Genomic DNA, 16,341 nt, shown 5'->3' with positions numbered 1-16,341 from the left:
GTAGGGACCCTATAGAATAGAGCTGTATGAAGGGAGTAGGGACCCTATAGAATAGAGCTGTATGAAGGGAGTAGGGACCCTAAAGAATAGAGCTGTATGAAGGGAGTAGGGACCCTATAGAATAGAGCTGTATGAAGGTCTGTTTCAGGACATTACTGTGGTAAGGGGAGGAAGGGGGAAAACATGGGGGGTAAAATATTTCTCATAGGATGACATCACATTGTGTCAAAGCAGAATTAATTCCATTGATACAAAAAACAGAATAGAGTTCAAAAGAAAAGAGAAAAATGTTCTCTGGCCGAATGGGGCAGAATAGAGCTGAACTGAGTAGAATAGAGCAGAGAAGAAAAGAGCAGGGGAGAAAAGAGAAGAATCGAACAGAACGGAGCAGAACAGAAAAACAAACTCTTTTTCAATTTTAAGCAGGAAAGTTCCATGAAAAACTCCAATCCATTCCTTATTAGGATCAAGCAGCACGTGGTGGATTAGACACACACAGGTCATATTCTCCCCTATGATTCTACAGAATAAAAGGCCTTTTGGCTGCCATGCTGGCATCTAGCCAAGACACCTGAATTAACATCGACACCACCCAATCCCCCCCCATTTTCTTTCAAAGAGTGCTGTGACTAAGACCCCCCCCCCAATATCCTCCTCCACAGTGCTGTTCGAGGCCTACCACCGGCTAGGTTTAACACTTCCTCCGAGGGCTAAGTGATCCCAGCAGCCCATGGTTCTCTGTATGCGTAGGTGTATGTCTGGGACCTGTTGTTTGTGAGCATGTTTGTGTGTTAGAACCAGTTTTTTCAGTACCAGAAATCCAATGATCTCTGACCGGTCTGGTCCAGTTAGCGCCACTCTGCTCCTCATGTGTTTTTCATGGAGTTTGATCTCTGGCCGGTCTGGTCCAGTTAGCTCCACTCTGCTCCTCATGTGTTTTTCATGGAGTTTGATCTCTGGCCGGTCTGGTCCAGTTAGCTCCACTCTGCTCCTCATGTGTTTTTCATGGGGGTGGATCTCTGGCCGGTCTGGTCCAGTTAGCTCCACTCTGCTCCTCATGTGTTTTTCATGGAATTTGATCTCTGGCCGGTCTGGTCCAGCTAGCTCCACTCTGCTCCTAGTGTCTTTCATTGGGGTTGATCTCTGGCCGGCCTGGTCCAGCTAGCTCCACTCTGGTCTTGCCTGACTACTCCAACTCTTCACTCTGGCCAAAGGCTACCTCACATCACTTCTCTGCAAGAAGTCTGGACCTCCAAGATGCACAAACGATCTAAATGTTCATTGCTGAACAGATGTTGGTGAAGCATTAGAACAGATGTTGGTGAAGCAACATTTTGAATATGTGTCATCGGCTTTGATTCTCTGAGTGGTCAGAGGTGAGCCTCTAACCACTGTATCTGTCCTCTTTAGCCCAAATAAGGAATGAAAGTGTCCTCACACACACACACACACACACACAACTAACCAATAAATAAATAAATGCCACCTGATACAATCGATTTCAAAAATCATTCCACATATCGGATCGGAGGTACTCTGTTTAAATGTTAGATTGTCTGAAAATAACTCTTCGACTTGCACTTGCTTGGCTTGACATCATACAGTTTTAAATATGGAGATCATTTCATTTCTCCATTTGTTTCTGTTTTATTTACATCAACTCTGGGCCAGGCAGCCAATCAGACATGAGGTTGGACACACATGTGAAGACCTTTTCTTTTTTTGTCCCTCCTGGCTACCTGTGGAGCAGTGTGTCTGTGTCCTGTCCTGTTCAGTATTACGGTTCTGTCCTGTTCAATATTATGGCCGTGTCCTGTTCAATATTATGGTCGTGCCGTGTCCTGTTCAGTTCAGTTCTGTATTCCTACTACACTGTGTAATGTTTGAGCTCAGACAGATTGAGGAAGATTTATCTGCATCCAAAATGGGCAGATTTTTCTGGAGCCGGATAGGAAGCAGATTTAAAACCAGTGAATGGGGTAAAAAAGGACAGCATAAGGAGTAGGGTTTAAACTAGAGGCTGGATGGTTGTAAATATGGTTGATATTAGGGTTATGGTTTAAAACCGGGACCTAATACCATCCATTTATGATGTCTGGCAGTCTGGGACACACAAAGGGTTAGGATTAGGCATTTGGGCTGGGTTCCATTTAGGCATTTTACGTTGTTGAGGTTAAGGTCAGGGTCAGGTAAAGGTTAGGTTAATAATGAGTAAAAGTAGTATTTTTTAAGGACAGATCACTTTGGTGTCACCATTTAAATAGCTAAGTAAACGTGTGTGCGCGCGCGCAATGCGCGTACGTACGTGCGCGCATGCGCGTCCCCAGGAGTGTTTCTCCATTAAACAACAGTGAATCAACACAGTGGGAAGTGTCCCACACGGCTCCACAGGAAACAGCCTAGATAGAGGGACAGGAAATTAGAAACACCGCCTGTGAGGATCCCTGGTGAAAACATCCACAGCTTTGGAGCGCTCTGCACCTGGGAACGTCTCGGGAACGCCACTGGACGGATCTGGAGCATCAGAACACATCCTCTTGTTTTGTAAAACCTGATCCGGCTCCAAATGTTATCTTCCTGAGCGATGGAGAGAAGGCCGGACAGACAGACCTCTTCCCTGCTGCTCTGTGGCTGAGCTGGGACGGACAGACCGTAACCTCAACCCTTACCACCCGGCCAAACACACACACACACACACACACACACACACACACTAACCTCCGTAACCCGAACCTCCTGAGGTTCTACAGTTTGTAAAGGAGAGTAGCAGAGAAGAGGATCTGTGTGTTAGGGAAAAGGAAGACCAACTGGACAGGTTCTGTTGGTACTGGGGGTAGTGCAATGGACCTGTTGTGTTAGTACAGGATGTAGGGTTATGGACTGGGTCCGGGTGCTGTAGGTGGTGTGATAGGGTGATTCTGATGGTACTGGAGGCAGGGTGGTGGAGTGGTTCTAATTGCACTGGAGGAAGTGTGATGTTGTGGTTCTGTTGGCACTGGAGTTAGGGTTATGAACTGGTTCTGATTGAACTGGAGGTTGGATTAATTGATGGCTGCCATGCAAGTTCATTCTGTGAAACGTTTTTTGTTTCTTTCTGCATTAGTATAGTGAGGTTACCGTGAGGTATTAGTGTTATAGTGAGGTTTCCGTGAGGTATTAGTGTTATAGTGAGGTTTCCGTGAGGTATTAGTGTTATAGTGAGGTTACCGTGAGGTATTATTGTTATAGTGAGGTTACCGTGAGGTATTAGTTTTATAGTGTGGTTTCCGTGAGGTATTAGTGTTATAGTGTGGTTTCCGTGAGGTATTAGTGTTATAGTGAGGTTTCTGTGAGGTATTAATGCTATAGTAAGGTTTCCGTGAGGTATTAGTGTTATAGTGAGGTTACCGTGAGGAATTAATGTTATAGTGAGGTTTCTGTGTGGTACTAATGCTATTGTGAGGTTTCCGTGAGGTACTAATGCTATAGTGAGGTTTCCGTGAGGTACTAGTGTTATAGTGAGGTTTCCGTGAGGTATTAGTGTTATAGTGAGGTTTCCGTGAGGTACTAATGCTATAGTGAGGTTTCCAAGAGGTACTAGTGTTATAGTGAGGTTTCTGTGAGGTATTAATGCTATAGTAAGGTTTCCGTGAAGTATTAGTGTTATAGTGAGGTTTCCGTGAGGTACTAATGCTATTGTGAGGTTACCGTGAGGTATTAGTGTTATAGTGAGGTCTCCATGAGGTACTAATGCTATTGTGAGGTTTCCAAGAGGTACTAATGCTATAGTGAGGTTTCCGTGAGGTACTAGTGCTATAGTGAGGTTTCCGTGAGGTATTAATGCTATAGTAAGGTTTCCGTGAGGTATTAGTGTTATAGAGAGGTTACCTTGAGGTATTTGTGTTATTGTGAGGTTTCCGTGAGGTACTAATGCTATTGTGAGGTTTCCGTGAGGTACTAATGCTATAGTGAGGTTTCCGTGAGGTACTAGTGTTATAGTGACGTTTATGTGAGGTATTAATGCTATAGTAAGGTTTCCGTGAGGTATTAGTGTTATAGAGAGGTTAAAGTAAAGTATTAGTGCTATAGCAAGGTTACAGTAACAGATTAATATCATAGTGAGGTTACAGTAAAGGATTAATGTCATAGTGAGGTTACAGTAACGGATTGGGGTAAGGGGTAAGGAGTTGTGAGGCTGGGGTAAGGGGTTAGGAGTTGTGAGGTTGGGGTAAGGGGTTAGGAGTTGTGAGGCTGGGGTAAGGGGTTAGGAGTTGTGAGGCTGGGGTAAGGGGTTAGGAGTTGTGAGGCTGGGGTAAGGGGTTAGGAGTTGTGAGGCTGGGGTAAGGGGTTAGGAGTTGTGAGGCTGGGGTAAGAGGTTTGGAGTTGTGAGGTTGGGGTAAGGGGTTAGGATTTGTGTGGTTGGGGTAAGGAGTTGTGAGGCTGGGGTAAGAGGTTTGGAGTTGTAAGGTTGGGGTAAGGGGTTAGGAGTTGTGATGTTGGGGTAAGGGGTTAGGAGTTGTGAGGTTGGGGTAAGGGGTTAGGAGTTGTGAGGCTGGGGTAAGGGGTTAGGAGTTGTGAGGCTGGGGTAAGGGGTTAGGAGTTGTGAGGCTGGGGTAAGGGGTTAGGAGTTGTGAGGCTGGTAAGCCTAAGGCTGACTGAGTACTCTGCCTTGGTGTGACAACATGACAGTCCACTCAGACTCAAGCACCGCAAATAAGTTCTGGAGCAGCTTGGTGGGCTGGACCCTAGCGAGCCTGCATTCCAGCCCTGCTGTGCTTACAGAAGCTGACAGGCGCTGGAGGTCTAGCAGGGCAAGGTGGAGACCTGGGAAAATAAACCTTGCAGGTGACATGAAGGCTGTGTTTGTTTCCTCAGCCCAGGGTGTTTGGTTTACCACCGAGGGTTAATTACAGCTTTGATCGTTGCGTTTATTGATCCAACATCGGCCTTTTCAGTGTGGACGGCCTCACCCTGCCTTTCTACCACACCCAGCCCATCTAGATCACCTCCCTCCCTCCACAATCTAGTCTAGCCGGGCCCTCGCTTCCCCCCCCCCCCCCCCCCACTCCCTCCCTCCCTCAGGTATCATAACAGACAATCCCTTTAAGACGTTTGAATGTTAGTGGGGCCAGCGTATTTCAGTTGGTGGCCAAACGCTCAACCACTAGTCTCTCTGTCTGCCCATAGTCACTTTCTAGCTCAGGTCTAGTCTATGACTACTTTACTTCTGGTTCAGTTTGAATCTGGATTTAGTCCTGTTCTAGCCTTTTAACACCCAACAAGATGGGCTGTCAGAACATGACATGCTGGAGGTTATGGACAACAAAAACACAGAGAATCATTGGGTCGTCAGTTAACAGTCAGACAGCAAAATGGGTTAACTAACCAATGAAACAAACACAGCCCATGCCCAGATACCATGGCAAATAGTGAGAGTGAAGGCTTGCATCTCATTTCTAATCGCAAAATGTAACTTATATTTCAGACATTTTTCAGCAAATTACATTTTACTTCAGTCAAAGCATCCATGGAAAAAGATTTGGGTTTCAAGGAAACTGTAATTACACATTATAATGAAAGCTGCAATTTCAAATAAAGTGACAATACCGGCATCTGACAAAGGCACAGAGACAGAGTGACACAGAAAGATGGAGTGAGAGAGACAGAGAGAGGGCGAGAGAGAAAAGGATGGGGAGAGAGACAAAGAGAGAGAGAGAGAGAGAGAAAGAAAGAAGGATGAGCTGAGAAAGACGGAGGCAGAGAGAAAGAAGGATGTAGAGAGTGACACAAAGAGAGTGAAAGACGGAGAGTGATACAGAGAAGGACTGAGAGAGTGGGAGAGAGTGAGAGAATGAAGTAATGTGACTGAGTTGTGTGCTCCAGCCGCGGGTCAGATGGTCGATCATGGAAACCATCTGTCCAGGTCCCGCCGAGCAACACACACACACACAAATACACATCTGGTCGAGTCCCTCTGAGCCACACACACACACAAAACACACACACACACACATCTGGCCGAGTCCCTCCGAGCCACACCAAACACAAATGATCTCTCAGAAAAAATATCCTATTCATTAATGCATGGCAGCTGCGTGGACAAGCCTTACGCCATTTTTCCATGGCAACGTCCTTTCTGTTTCAGGGGATCCCATTTCAGTTTTGGTAGCAACGTCCTCGTCTGCCAGCGCTGAACACAGTCATGTGTTAAATAGAAGGAATTATTTCTGAATTCCTGAAATAGAATCACCTTATGTTCACATGTGATTATATCAGGGTCGGGGACGGGACGGACGGACGACAACAGCGACATCAGGAGGGTCAAGGGTCACTCTGGGACATGCCAGTAAGAGGGTCATTGTCAGTGGTCACACTGGGACATGCCAGTAGGAGGATCAGGGTGAGGGGTCACACTGGGACAGGCCAGTAGGAGGGTCAGAGGTCACACTGGGACAGGCCAGTAGGAGGGTCAGAGGTCACACTGGGACATGCCAGTAGGAGGATCAGTGTCAGGGGTCACACTGGGACAGGCCAGTAGAAGGGTCAGGGGTCACACTGGGACATGCCAGTGGGAGGGTCAGGGGTCACTCTGGGACATGCCAGTAAGAGGGTCAGGGGTCACTCTGGGACATGCCAGTAGGAGGTTCAGGGGTCACTCTGGGACATGCCAGTAGGAGGTTCTGGGTCAGGGGTCACTCTGGGACATGCCAGTAGGAGGTTCTGGGTCAGGGGTCAGTCTGGGACATGCCAGGCCACACTGGCCAAGGTGACAATTACACCCTGCACCTCAGACATGACCTAAAGTGACCACTAAAATAACAGCCCCTGAAACCAGCTGCCTTAGGAAAATACACTTCTCTCTCTGTCTTCTCTGTTCATTTCACTCCATTTCTTGACAGTGCCCTCCGACCGTTGAGTTCAGCCTATGAGGCATTAAGGAATGATATTTCCCAAGAATCAGTGTGTGTATAGCGCTCATTTAAATGCTCTTACAGCAGTTGTAAAAATCAATGAGTATGCCTTGAACCTGTTCCAACGATGCCAGTAACTCCTCAGGTCTCCCCGTGTGGCATGTTATTATTGCCTCGCTAGGCTGGGAGGGTTTAGCAGCAGCAGTGGGTAGACGTGTGTGTGTGTGTGTAAGAGAGGTTGTGTAAGTGCGTTTAAGTGTGTATAAGTGTGAACAGGTTTTACTATGCTGGCGAGTACCAGAAATCCCAAATTTGACCTTGTGGGGAGATTTTGCTATTTCCCTTGAGGAGAAATAGTATTTTTGTCTTGGGTTAAGAATAAAGGTTAGGTTTAACTTAAGGTTTTTGGGGATACAGTTAGGGTTATGGTTAGGTTTAAGGTTTTGGTAAAACAGTAATGTCTTAGGTAAGGAAAGAAGAATAAACATGTATGAGTGAATGTGAGTGTGAATGTGTGTGAGTGTGAATGTGTGTGAGTGCTTGCAGTGGTGTTCTATCCTGAATAAGAATAAAGACTCTCTGAACCGACGAACAACAGAGAGAATGACAGACAGAGAGATGGAGAACAGGGTCAAGGTCCCACAAGCAATGCTTTTCTCCTCTTCGCACAGCCAGGCTGTTAATGGCTCTCTCCCTCTCTCCTTATTCCTCCCTCTCTACGTCGGTCTGTCCCTCCCTCCCTTGCCCCCTGAGCCAGGATCTCATCTAGACAGGCTTTCATCCATGAACACTATAATGTCTTTATCATAGACGGCAGCTTCTCTGTAGGAAATAAAAAAATACTTCTGTTTTGTCTCTGGAAGCATGAGGAAGAATGAGCCCCCTAAATAGTCCCCTATCCCTTGAGCACACTACTGCTAGCAGAGCCCAGGGACCTGGTCAAAAGGAGGGCACTTGAAAGGGAATACATTGGCATTTGTGACGCAGGCATGAAAGATAAACTACTACTCACGGCACCTGTGCACAACATGCAAACAAATAAACACACATACACAAATAAACACACAAAGACTCAGAGTGTTGGGTTTGGGCCAGAAGTGTCACACTGCCAAACCCCCACGTGTACACTAACCGAGAGAGAGTAGGACAGTAATCTGGTCGTCAACATTCCCGACCACCCTCTGAATAAACATCCACCATCATGACAGATGCTCCTTGTTGTAGAAATCATCAATAATCAACCATAACCCGTAACTCATGTGCCTGATTAATCTGTGTGTTACTAAAGGAAGGCAAATCAATTTGGAGGTCCAGTTTGGGTCGTCTTCATCAAATCCCAACATAATTCAGCATAGTGTGTCAGGGACTGTCTAGGCATCTCTGTGCCTGGGGGTGATAGTCAGGGCCCAACAGCAGAGGGGCCTCTAGGCATCTCTGCGCTTCACCTTTGGTTGTCCCCAATAAAAGGCAGCTGATCCGTGTTCCCTCTAATTGGGAATCCTAATTAAGTTGCCCTTTTGTGACCACCGCTGTGGATTATTGTATGTGCCTTGTGCATTTAAGTCATTGGTTGCTGCCTCTTCTTTTGTTTTGTGCTGCTGAGCCTAATAAAGGGAATGTGTTCTGCCTACTATATTTGGACAGAACAGGTGTTCTGACACTCAGCTCTAAATCTAAAATACATTTCAAATATAGCCAACAGTGGTATATTTGTTCACTAATGTAGTGGGACAATAAATATAAACAGTATTCTACTAAATCGGGGAAAAACTAGTGATTGAGATCCAAAACATCCTAGAATTTATTGATTTTAAGATATTAATATAGTGTGAAAACTGGCTTGTCCTGGACAGAATTAAACTTCAGTACGAGGCAGTGGAGTGTAAACTGTCAAGTGAAACACACACACACACACACTCATCCTAGACTGCAAGTGGATCCAGAACAACCATATCATAATAAATGACACAGGCATTTTAAAGAAGCAGAGGGAAAACATCCCCACAGGCTAGAATGGGTCCATGTGTAGCAGCAGAACTGGTCATTATGTACTGTGTGTTTACAACAGACTGGCTGGTGGGGATCAACCGTCAGGGCTCCAATACAGCTGTGGTTTCGGGACGGTTTCATTCTGTCAGCGGGACGGACAGACAGACGGGCGGAGGGAGAACCACTGAATACTGCAACTGGACAGGACACACTAAGCCCCCCCCCCACACACACACACCCACACACACACACACAGCAGGGTCTACTGTTCACCCACACACACACCCACACACACAGCAGGGTCTAATGTTCACCCCCCCCACACACACACACACACAGCAGGGTCTACTGTTCACCCACCCACACACACACACACACACACACACACACAGCAGGGTCTAATGTTCACCCACACACACACACACACACAGCAAGGTCTACCGTTCACCCACACACACACACACACACACCCCCACACACAGCAGGGTCTACCATTCACCCACACACACACACACACACACCCCCACACACAGCAGGGTCTACCATTCACCCACACAGACACACACACACACACACACACACACACACACAGCAGGGTCTACCATTCACCCACACAGACACACACACACACACACACACAGCAGGGTCTACCATTCACCCACACAGATACACACACACAGGGGTTTGCCCACAAACATATGTCACATGAAGCTCTTGACAGCATCTCTTTATCCCATTTAGATGAGACGACGCTGCGAGGTTACTGCGAAGTGGGCTCTGATTGGATGGGACAGCACTGTGATGTGGGCTGTGATTGGACAGCTGGGATGTGGGCAAGTCTGGATTCTATTGTCTGGTCCTCTCAGGAAACCATAGCCAGCCAGTACATCAGCCAACCAGTCAAACACGCAGACATCTAGCCAACCATACATAGAGTTAGAGTATAATGTATGTAATATTAACACTGAACAGGATGCTGGAAGCGCTGGGCTGGGACTCAACAACATACCCCAATGTGTGTCTGATATCATGGGTGGTCATAGGACAAAGAGGAAGAGGAGGGAGGAGAGTGACTGAACTGTGGTTGGGAGGCAGACCTACCTGCAGTGTGAGCCGCTTCACAGCGTCCCAGACGTGGGCTATCACCTCTTTCATATGTTCCTCGGAAGTGGTCCACGCCTCTGTGGAGGAGGGCACCACCTTCCTAGGGAGCGACAGAGGACGAGGCTCTGGAGGGAGAGAGAGAGAGAGAGAGCATAGATACAGTTAACACAAGCATCATATTAACCAAGAACAAAGGACAAGGCGAGAGAGAAAGACCGAGAGGAGAAAGAGACCTGAGCCAAAGAGGGTAATTCACAGATCTACAGAGAGTGGAGTGAGTGACAGTTAGACACTTTTAGTGTTTATTAACACAGCTTGACGTATAGACGATTTGACCCAACCCCAAAGGCTCGCTGTGACCCAGTCGGACTCTGGACGTTTGTCCTGGTCCACACTCACAGCAACAGGCAATCTGCAGTCACAGATGAGCCATTCAACTCCCCTAATGACACACAGCAGACACCTTGAATCAGTTAACGTGTCAGAATAGCTAACGTACCCATCCACCACAACAGAGTCAGCATGGCTAGGCTATCCAATAGGGAATGTTGACAGATCAGAGAATGGCTTGCTAGCATTAGCTAGGCTATCCAAAAAGGCATGGTGACCAATCAGAGACTGGGTTTCTAGCGTAAGCTAGGCTATCCAACAGGGCATGGTGATCAATCAGAAAATGGCTAGCAAGCCTTAGCTAGTCCAGCTAACATAGCACCGTGATCCATCAGAGAATGGCTAGATAGCAATAGTGTCAGGTAACTAGGTACGGCATGCAAACAGGACATGTTAAAGCAATCAAAGCGAAGCTATTGCAGCATCAGCGGTATCTATGGCGAGAGGGGGGAGTGTGGGGTCTCTGAAGACGCATTAAGACATTATTCTGTGATTCAAAGCTCTGCCTGCTCAGCGTCTACCTAAATAGTTCTCCATTATCACAGTGGTGTCATAAAACGAGGGTGGTGATGTCACCGCTCCTGAAATACTTGGCTCCCCAGGATGACTAGAACAGCCGAGAAGGTTTCCAAGGCGATGTAGCGGGTTTCCAGGATGACGGCGCCACAGCGAAGACGGCCTGCGGTGTTAGTGGTTGCCTTGGCCCCCAGGCCCACACTGAGTCGGTGTGGGGGGTGAGGGTGGGGCGCAGGCTGACCTCACAGGTGTGTACTGAATGTGTCAGACTGCCCGTTTGTGACAGAGTTCAGAATAGTCCAGAGTAGCACAGTTGACAGCAAAAGGTGCTTACAACATCGGAGTTGTGGGTTCGAATCCCACGGGACAAAAACATTTTCACTACGGAACGTCATCTGGTAGAAGGACTGCCAAACTACTCTGTACGGAGGACTTATGGACTTTGCTTGGTAGAGTGAGTGTTACCATGTACTTGGTACTAGTTACGTTGTGTTACCATGTACTTGGTACTAGTTACGTTGTGTTACCATGTACTTGGTACTAGTTACGTTGTGTTACCATGTACTTGGTACTAGTTACGTTGTGTTACCATGTACTTCGTACTAGTTACATTGTGTTACCATGTTGTGTGATCAGTATCATCATATACCAGACCGGCCCTTTACAAGACCGACCATCATCATCTCTCTCCGATCAGACTCTGTCTGTCTGTGCAATGGATCCTGCCTTTCATCTCTTTGCAGGTGGGGGAGCACTCCACAGAGAAGAGTGATAAAAGAGTTTAGGGTGCCCGGGTGTTTGGTGGAGGGTAGGCTGATGATGAGGATGATGATGGTGTGTGTGTGTGTGCAGGGGGATAATCATCCATGACGGCACCACTGACATCAGTTCCCAAATATAGGGAATAGTTTTACCCCCCTGCCTCGCCAAACATCCGCAGCATGCCAAACATTACCCCCCCCCACGACATAGCTGCACAGAAACGGAGTGGGCTGAGTCAGAACACCGCTGGGGCCCGCCCCACAGCCGGGATGATATCATGACGGCAGCGATCACAAGCAGTCATCGTCAGGGACGACGGTCTACAGGCGACATGGCACCGACCCGCCAGAGGAGCACCGGTCCCGGCACAGCCAATTGGAAACGCATCTGTGGTCACCAGACGGATCCCGTTCAATTAACCCAGAGGCGTGTCGAGTCATTCCACGGCGGTCTCCGTGACTCTCCGTCAGAGCCACCGGACCACAGCCAAGGGTACGGGACAGGGCTGTCATACACAGAGGGCTTAGCAGCTGCTGTGGATTGGGCCCTGGGAGAGCTGAGCTCCAGACAGCGGCAGGCAGAGACAGAGAGAGGTGGAGTCTCCAGCTATCCCAGGCACAGCACTGCAGTAGAGCTGAGTCAGGCTAGAGCTCCAGCCATCCTGGGCACTGCGCTGCAGTAGAGCTGAGTCAATGAAGAGCTCCAGCCATCTTGGGCACTGCGCTGGCAATAGAGCAGAGTCAATGTAGAGCTCCAGCCATCTCGGGGACAGTGCTGCTGTAGAGATGAGTCACTGCAGCCTGAGTTCACCTCAGGCCTGGCCGTTGATGTCCATCAGTTGCTGATACAATCACGACATGTTTAGCACGATAGCAATCAGGGAAATGGGACACAGAACTTCCCAAATGCAGCCGGGTCCATTTAGACAGCTTTTTCAATGTTTTATGTCTTGATCATGCAGGCATTCTGAATTATACTTAAAGGCATTTGCGTGAAAAGACCGGATTAGCTAAGAAGACTGCCGGAGCTCATCTTACCCAGAGGAAGGTCCAAAAGAACCGCTGTGCCCGACAGGATGAAATTCCTCTTTTAAAGGAGGCGTGGCCCAATACAGCGTGGCCTGACATGATGCTATCATGGTGACATGACGGTGAGAGTACGGCAACCTAGAACAGTACTAGGGATGGGCCAGAACAAGGGCAAGGCTGGGATTAGGGCTGGAACTAGGGATGTGACAAGGGCTGTGGCAGGGCTGGGGTTGGGAAGGGCCGAGAGTAAGGAACAGCTGGGACTAGAGCGTAAATTGGGAAGGGCTGGGATTAGGGCAGGGCTAGGACAACAGCAGGGTTGGTACTAGGGTAGGGCTGGGACTAAGGCAGGGCTGGGACTAAGGCAGGGCTGGAAATATGGCAGGGATCAGACTAGGAAAGGGTTGAGACTAGGGCAGGGCTGGGTCTACAAGCAGGGAGGGGACTAGAAAAGGGCTGGGACTAGGACAAGGCTGGAACTATGGCAGGGATCGGACTAGGAAAGGGTTGAGACTAGGGCAGGGCTGGGACTACAAGCAGGGAGGGGACTAGGAAAGGGCTGGGACCAGGGCAGTGCCGGAACTACGGCAGGGATAGGAACATGGTTATGTCAGGGGCTGGAGATAGGGATGCACAGGGCTTGGCGGTCTGGAGGCATGCTGGATCCTAAGTGCAGTGTGGGCGGTGAAGAGAGGAGTGGAGAGGGGATGGTGTGAGGGCCCAGCGGCCTCTTAAACCACCCACGCCGTAATGCTCGCTCAAGGCCTCCTCCCCTCTTCTGACATCACAGCCCTTAAGCTGACCCTCAACCAGCTAACTAACTCTCTCTTTCCCCCACTCGCTCTGTCTATGCCCCCCCGCCCCCCCCCCCTCTCGTTCAGGGCCACTGCTGCCAATCACATAAACATGAGCTGCTGTGCTAATGGCCATTAATCATCCTCTTTAACAGCTCCAACTGTCATATCATCACATCACAGAGCCCTATGAAACCGGGACGCTTTGAAGACTGGGGCCCTGGAGTTAGAGAAGTCGTCCTAGAGAGGGAGAGCCAGAAACGTGGGAGAGATGTAAGAGAGAGAACTCAGAAGGTCATCAGAAGTGTGAGAGCGCAGAAGTCATAGCACACTATAGAGCAGAGGTATTCAGAGTCGGGGTCACATGGGATTTGCTGTGGGTTTTTTTTTTTTAACAGAAAATATAAAGATTCATTATTATATGTATGGAACTGTCACCATCTTGTTGAGAAAGATCCCTGGATTAACCTTTACATTATCAAAATATATATACTTTTCTAAACTATTTACGTTCACATAGTCATAATAGGAAACAATAGAGATCCTAATCTCTTTTTTTTTTTTCTTTCAAGGGGCATTGTGCAGAATCCTGCCTCTTATGTTTACAGGACTTCTCTTACACGTCCTATCAACGCTTGGCAGTTGGTTCAGGTCAGGTCATGTCAGCATGCATCTGTCTTCTCCGTATGTCTACTTCTCCTTTTCTGGTTCCAGTGAACTTGAAACATTGTTCAACATTTTCTGTGGCAATGAACTCCGGACAGGTATAAGTGCAACTGGGTATCGTTCAGATGGCCTGTTTGACCGGAGATGTTTCCAATTCTGCGATCAGAAGATAGGACTGACCTCAGACTCCAGTCGTATTCCGTGTTGATTTTTCAAAATATGGCCGGATATCGTATGTGTTGAATAGCAATTTCATAGATTCAGTTTAGCTTGGATATTAGGGGTGTAACAGTCTGCATACCCCACAGTACGGTATATGGCTGTAGGGTCACGGTTGGGTACAGTTTTGGGTTAGAGCAAAATGTATCTGTGCCAACAGCTACTGAAGATCCGTTTTAGTTTATTTGACAAAAGATGAAACACTAGTCCAGAAAATACATATAATGCCTGATGAGATCTAAAATTAAGTTCAATATGTAAACACGGCACAAACATTGTTTTATAATCAAATAGTGTGGGTACTACCTTTTTGCTGAAACAGGCTGCTAAGAACTGATTGAATGCATTGTTGAGACATAGTTGTGCTGTTTCTTTGCATTTCCGTGTTGAACCAGGGATATTGGTACAGATGTGATTTTGGCATAGATTCGTCAACACGTTTGAGCTGTTGAGTTGCATAGACTACCTTCATCAAGCAGTGGCGACACAGTTGACGTTTTATCATCAACTATCTGTCTTGTTGCAGTCTACTGGAAAGCCAACATTTTGCCAAACTGGAGATTCAAATGAAGCTGAAGGATTCTACAGTGTTGGTTTATCAAGACCACCACCTGCCATTACAGAACTAGCTGTTCCTCCTCAGCTGGCAAATCAACCGTTGGAAAAGCGCCAACAACTATTAAAATTGTGTTCACGAGGTGGGCAAAGGCTCTTGTTTCAACAGAATAGTCTCATATGTTTTTTCAGCTCAATCAGATTTACTCAAGAGGCATTCAACACGGTGTACCTGGGTCAATCATTTGGAAAACTGTTTTAAAATGTATTTATTCGGGTTCCCATTATGAACCATAACGAGGCCCCCGGCTGACATTAGTGCAGCTCAGACGTTGTCAATGTAAGAGCCATCCACTAGCAGGCAACAACCACTGGTCATAACAACCCCAGTCATTTATAGAGAAAACGTTTTAAAACACAAAACAAAGCACCCTACGCCCTTCTTTCAAAGCACCCTACGCCCTTCTTTCAAAGCACCCTACGCCTTTCAGCAACAGCAGCCATTGTGCAACTCTATTAAAAATGTAAAAACAGTCCATTTGAAGGATCAGGGTCTCTCAGCCCATATCTTGCTCCCTCTCTGGTATGTTCCCCATTACAAGTGGTTTACAATAAAATGAAGTGTTGTATATTCTGTTACAGCTGCATGCCGAGGAAGCATCTAGCTTTTTAATAACCGACCAAGCTATTTGTTTTGGATGCAAGTCACTGTTTATTTAAATATTTATCAGACTCCATTTGTCAGGGCGCTGTTGAAGTACGCTGCCAGACACCCGACACACAGGCAGACTGGCCGAAATGGAGGGATGAAGCGGAGAAGCTTGGAGAGGAGAGGTGTGGGAAAAGAACAGCAGATAGCAACAGTCAGGACGAACGCAATGCAGATGTATCCCGGACATCCAGAATTGTCTGAACTGAATGACCCAGAGAGGCCTCGGCCTTACCATCTCACACCCCATCGCTACCTGCACACATCAGAACCAGAACCAAATACATTTAAGGACAACTCCACTACAATTGTTGTGCAGATCATGTTTCCAACACATGAGACTCTGAAAACAGCTTTTTAATTGTGTTCTGTATTTTGAAAGCTAGGAACGGCAAGTTTACAATATTTATCTTCAGTGACGCATTTGGGGGTAATCATGTTTTTTTTTTTACTAAACAAGCTTTAGGGAGGAGTGAGATTGACTTCCTGATTCATAGCAAATGTTGCTTTTGACTTGAATACTAGATAGCTGTCTGGTGCAATTGGATGACACGCCACATAGAAGAGAGAAATGGCGTGAACCTATCCAGTGAATATTGCACGGACTGAGACATATTTAACATTAGCTAGCCTAGCAAAAATGACTTTGCCATAACGTTGATTCCCTTGTGGCTGCTGGCGGATTGCTGTTTTTCCACATTCCTCTTCGCAGCCGGCAT

At 47.3% G+C, this 16,341-nt stretch overlaps 1 protein-coding gene across 6 annotated transcripts in view; it reads right to left on the bottom strand.

Annotated features, from left to right (window-relative positions):
• LOC105023524 (vacuolar protein sorting-associated protein 13B) overlaps positions 1-16,341 on the bottom strand; it is a 366,155-nt gene that overhangs the window by 181,288 nt on the left and 168,526 nt on the right. For all 6 annotated transcript variants that reach the window (XM_029113576.2, XM_029113574.2, XM_029113577.2 and 3 more), the window contains exon 22: positions 9,981-10,108. In XM_029113576.2, coding sequence (XP_028969409.2) covers positions 9,981-10,108 — 128 coding nt within the window. The remainder of the gene's footprint in view (positions 1-9,980; positions 10,109-16,341) is intronic.

This window comes from Esox lucius, chromosome 16 (assembly GCF_011004845.1).
Source record: "Esox lucius isolate fEsoLuc1 chromosome 16, fEsoLuc1.pri, whole genome shotgun sequence".
In the NCBI taxonomy this organism is placed as follows: Eukaryota; Metazoa; Chordata; class Actinopteri; order Esociformes; family Esocidae; genus Esox; species Esox lucius.
The sequence above is the reverse complement of the archived record's forward strand: the minus strand, read 5'-3'. Positions and strand labels throughout refer to the sequence as shown.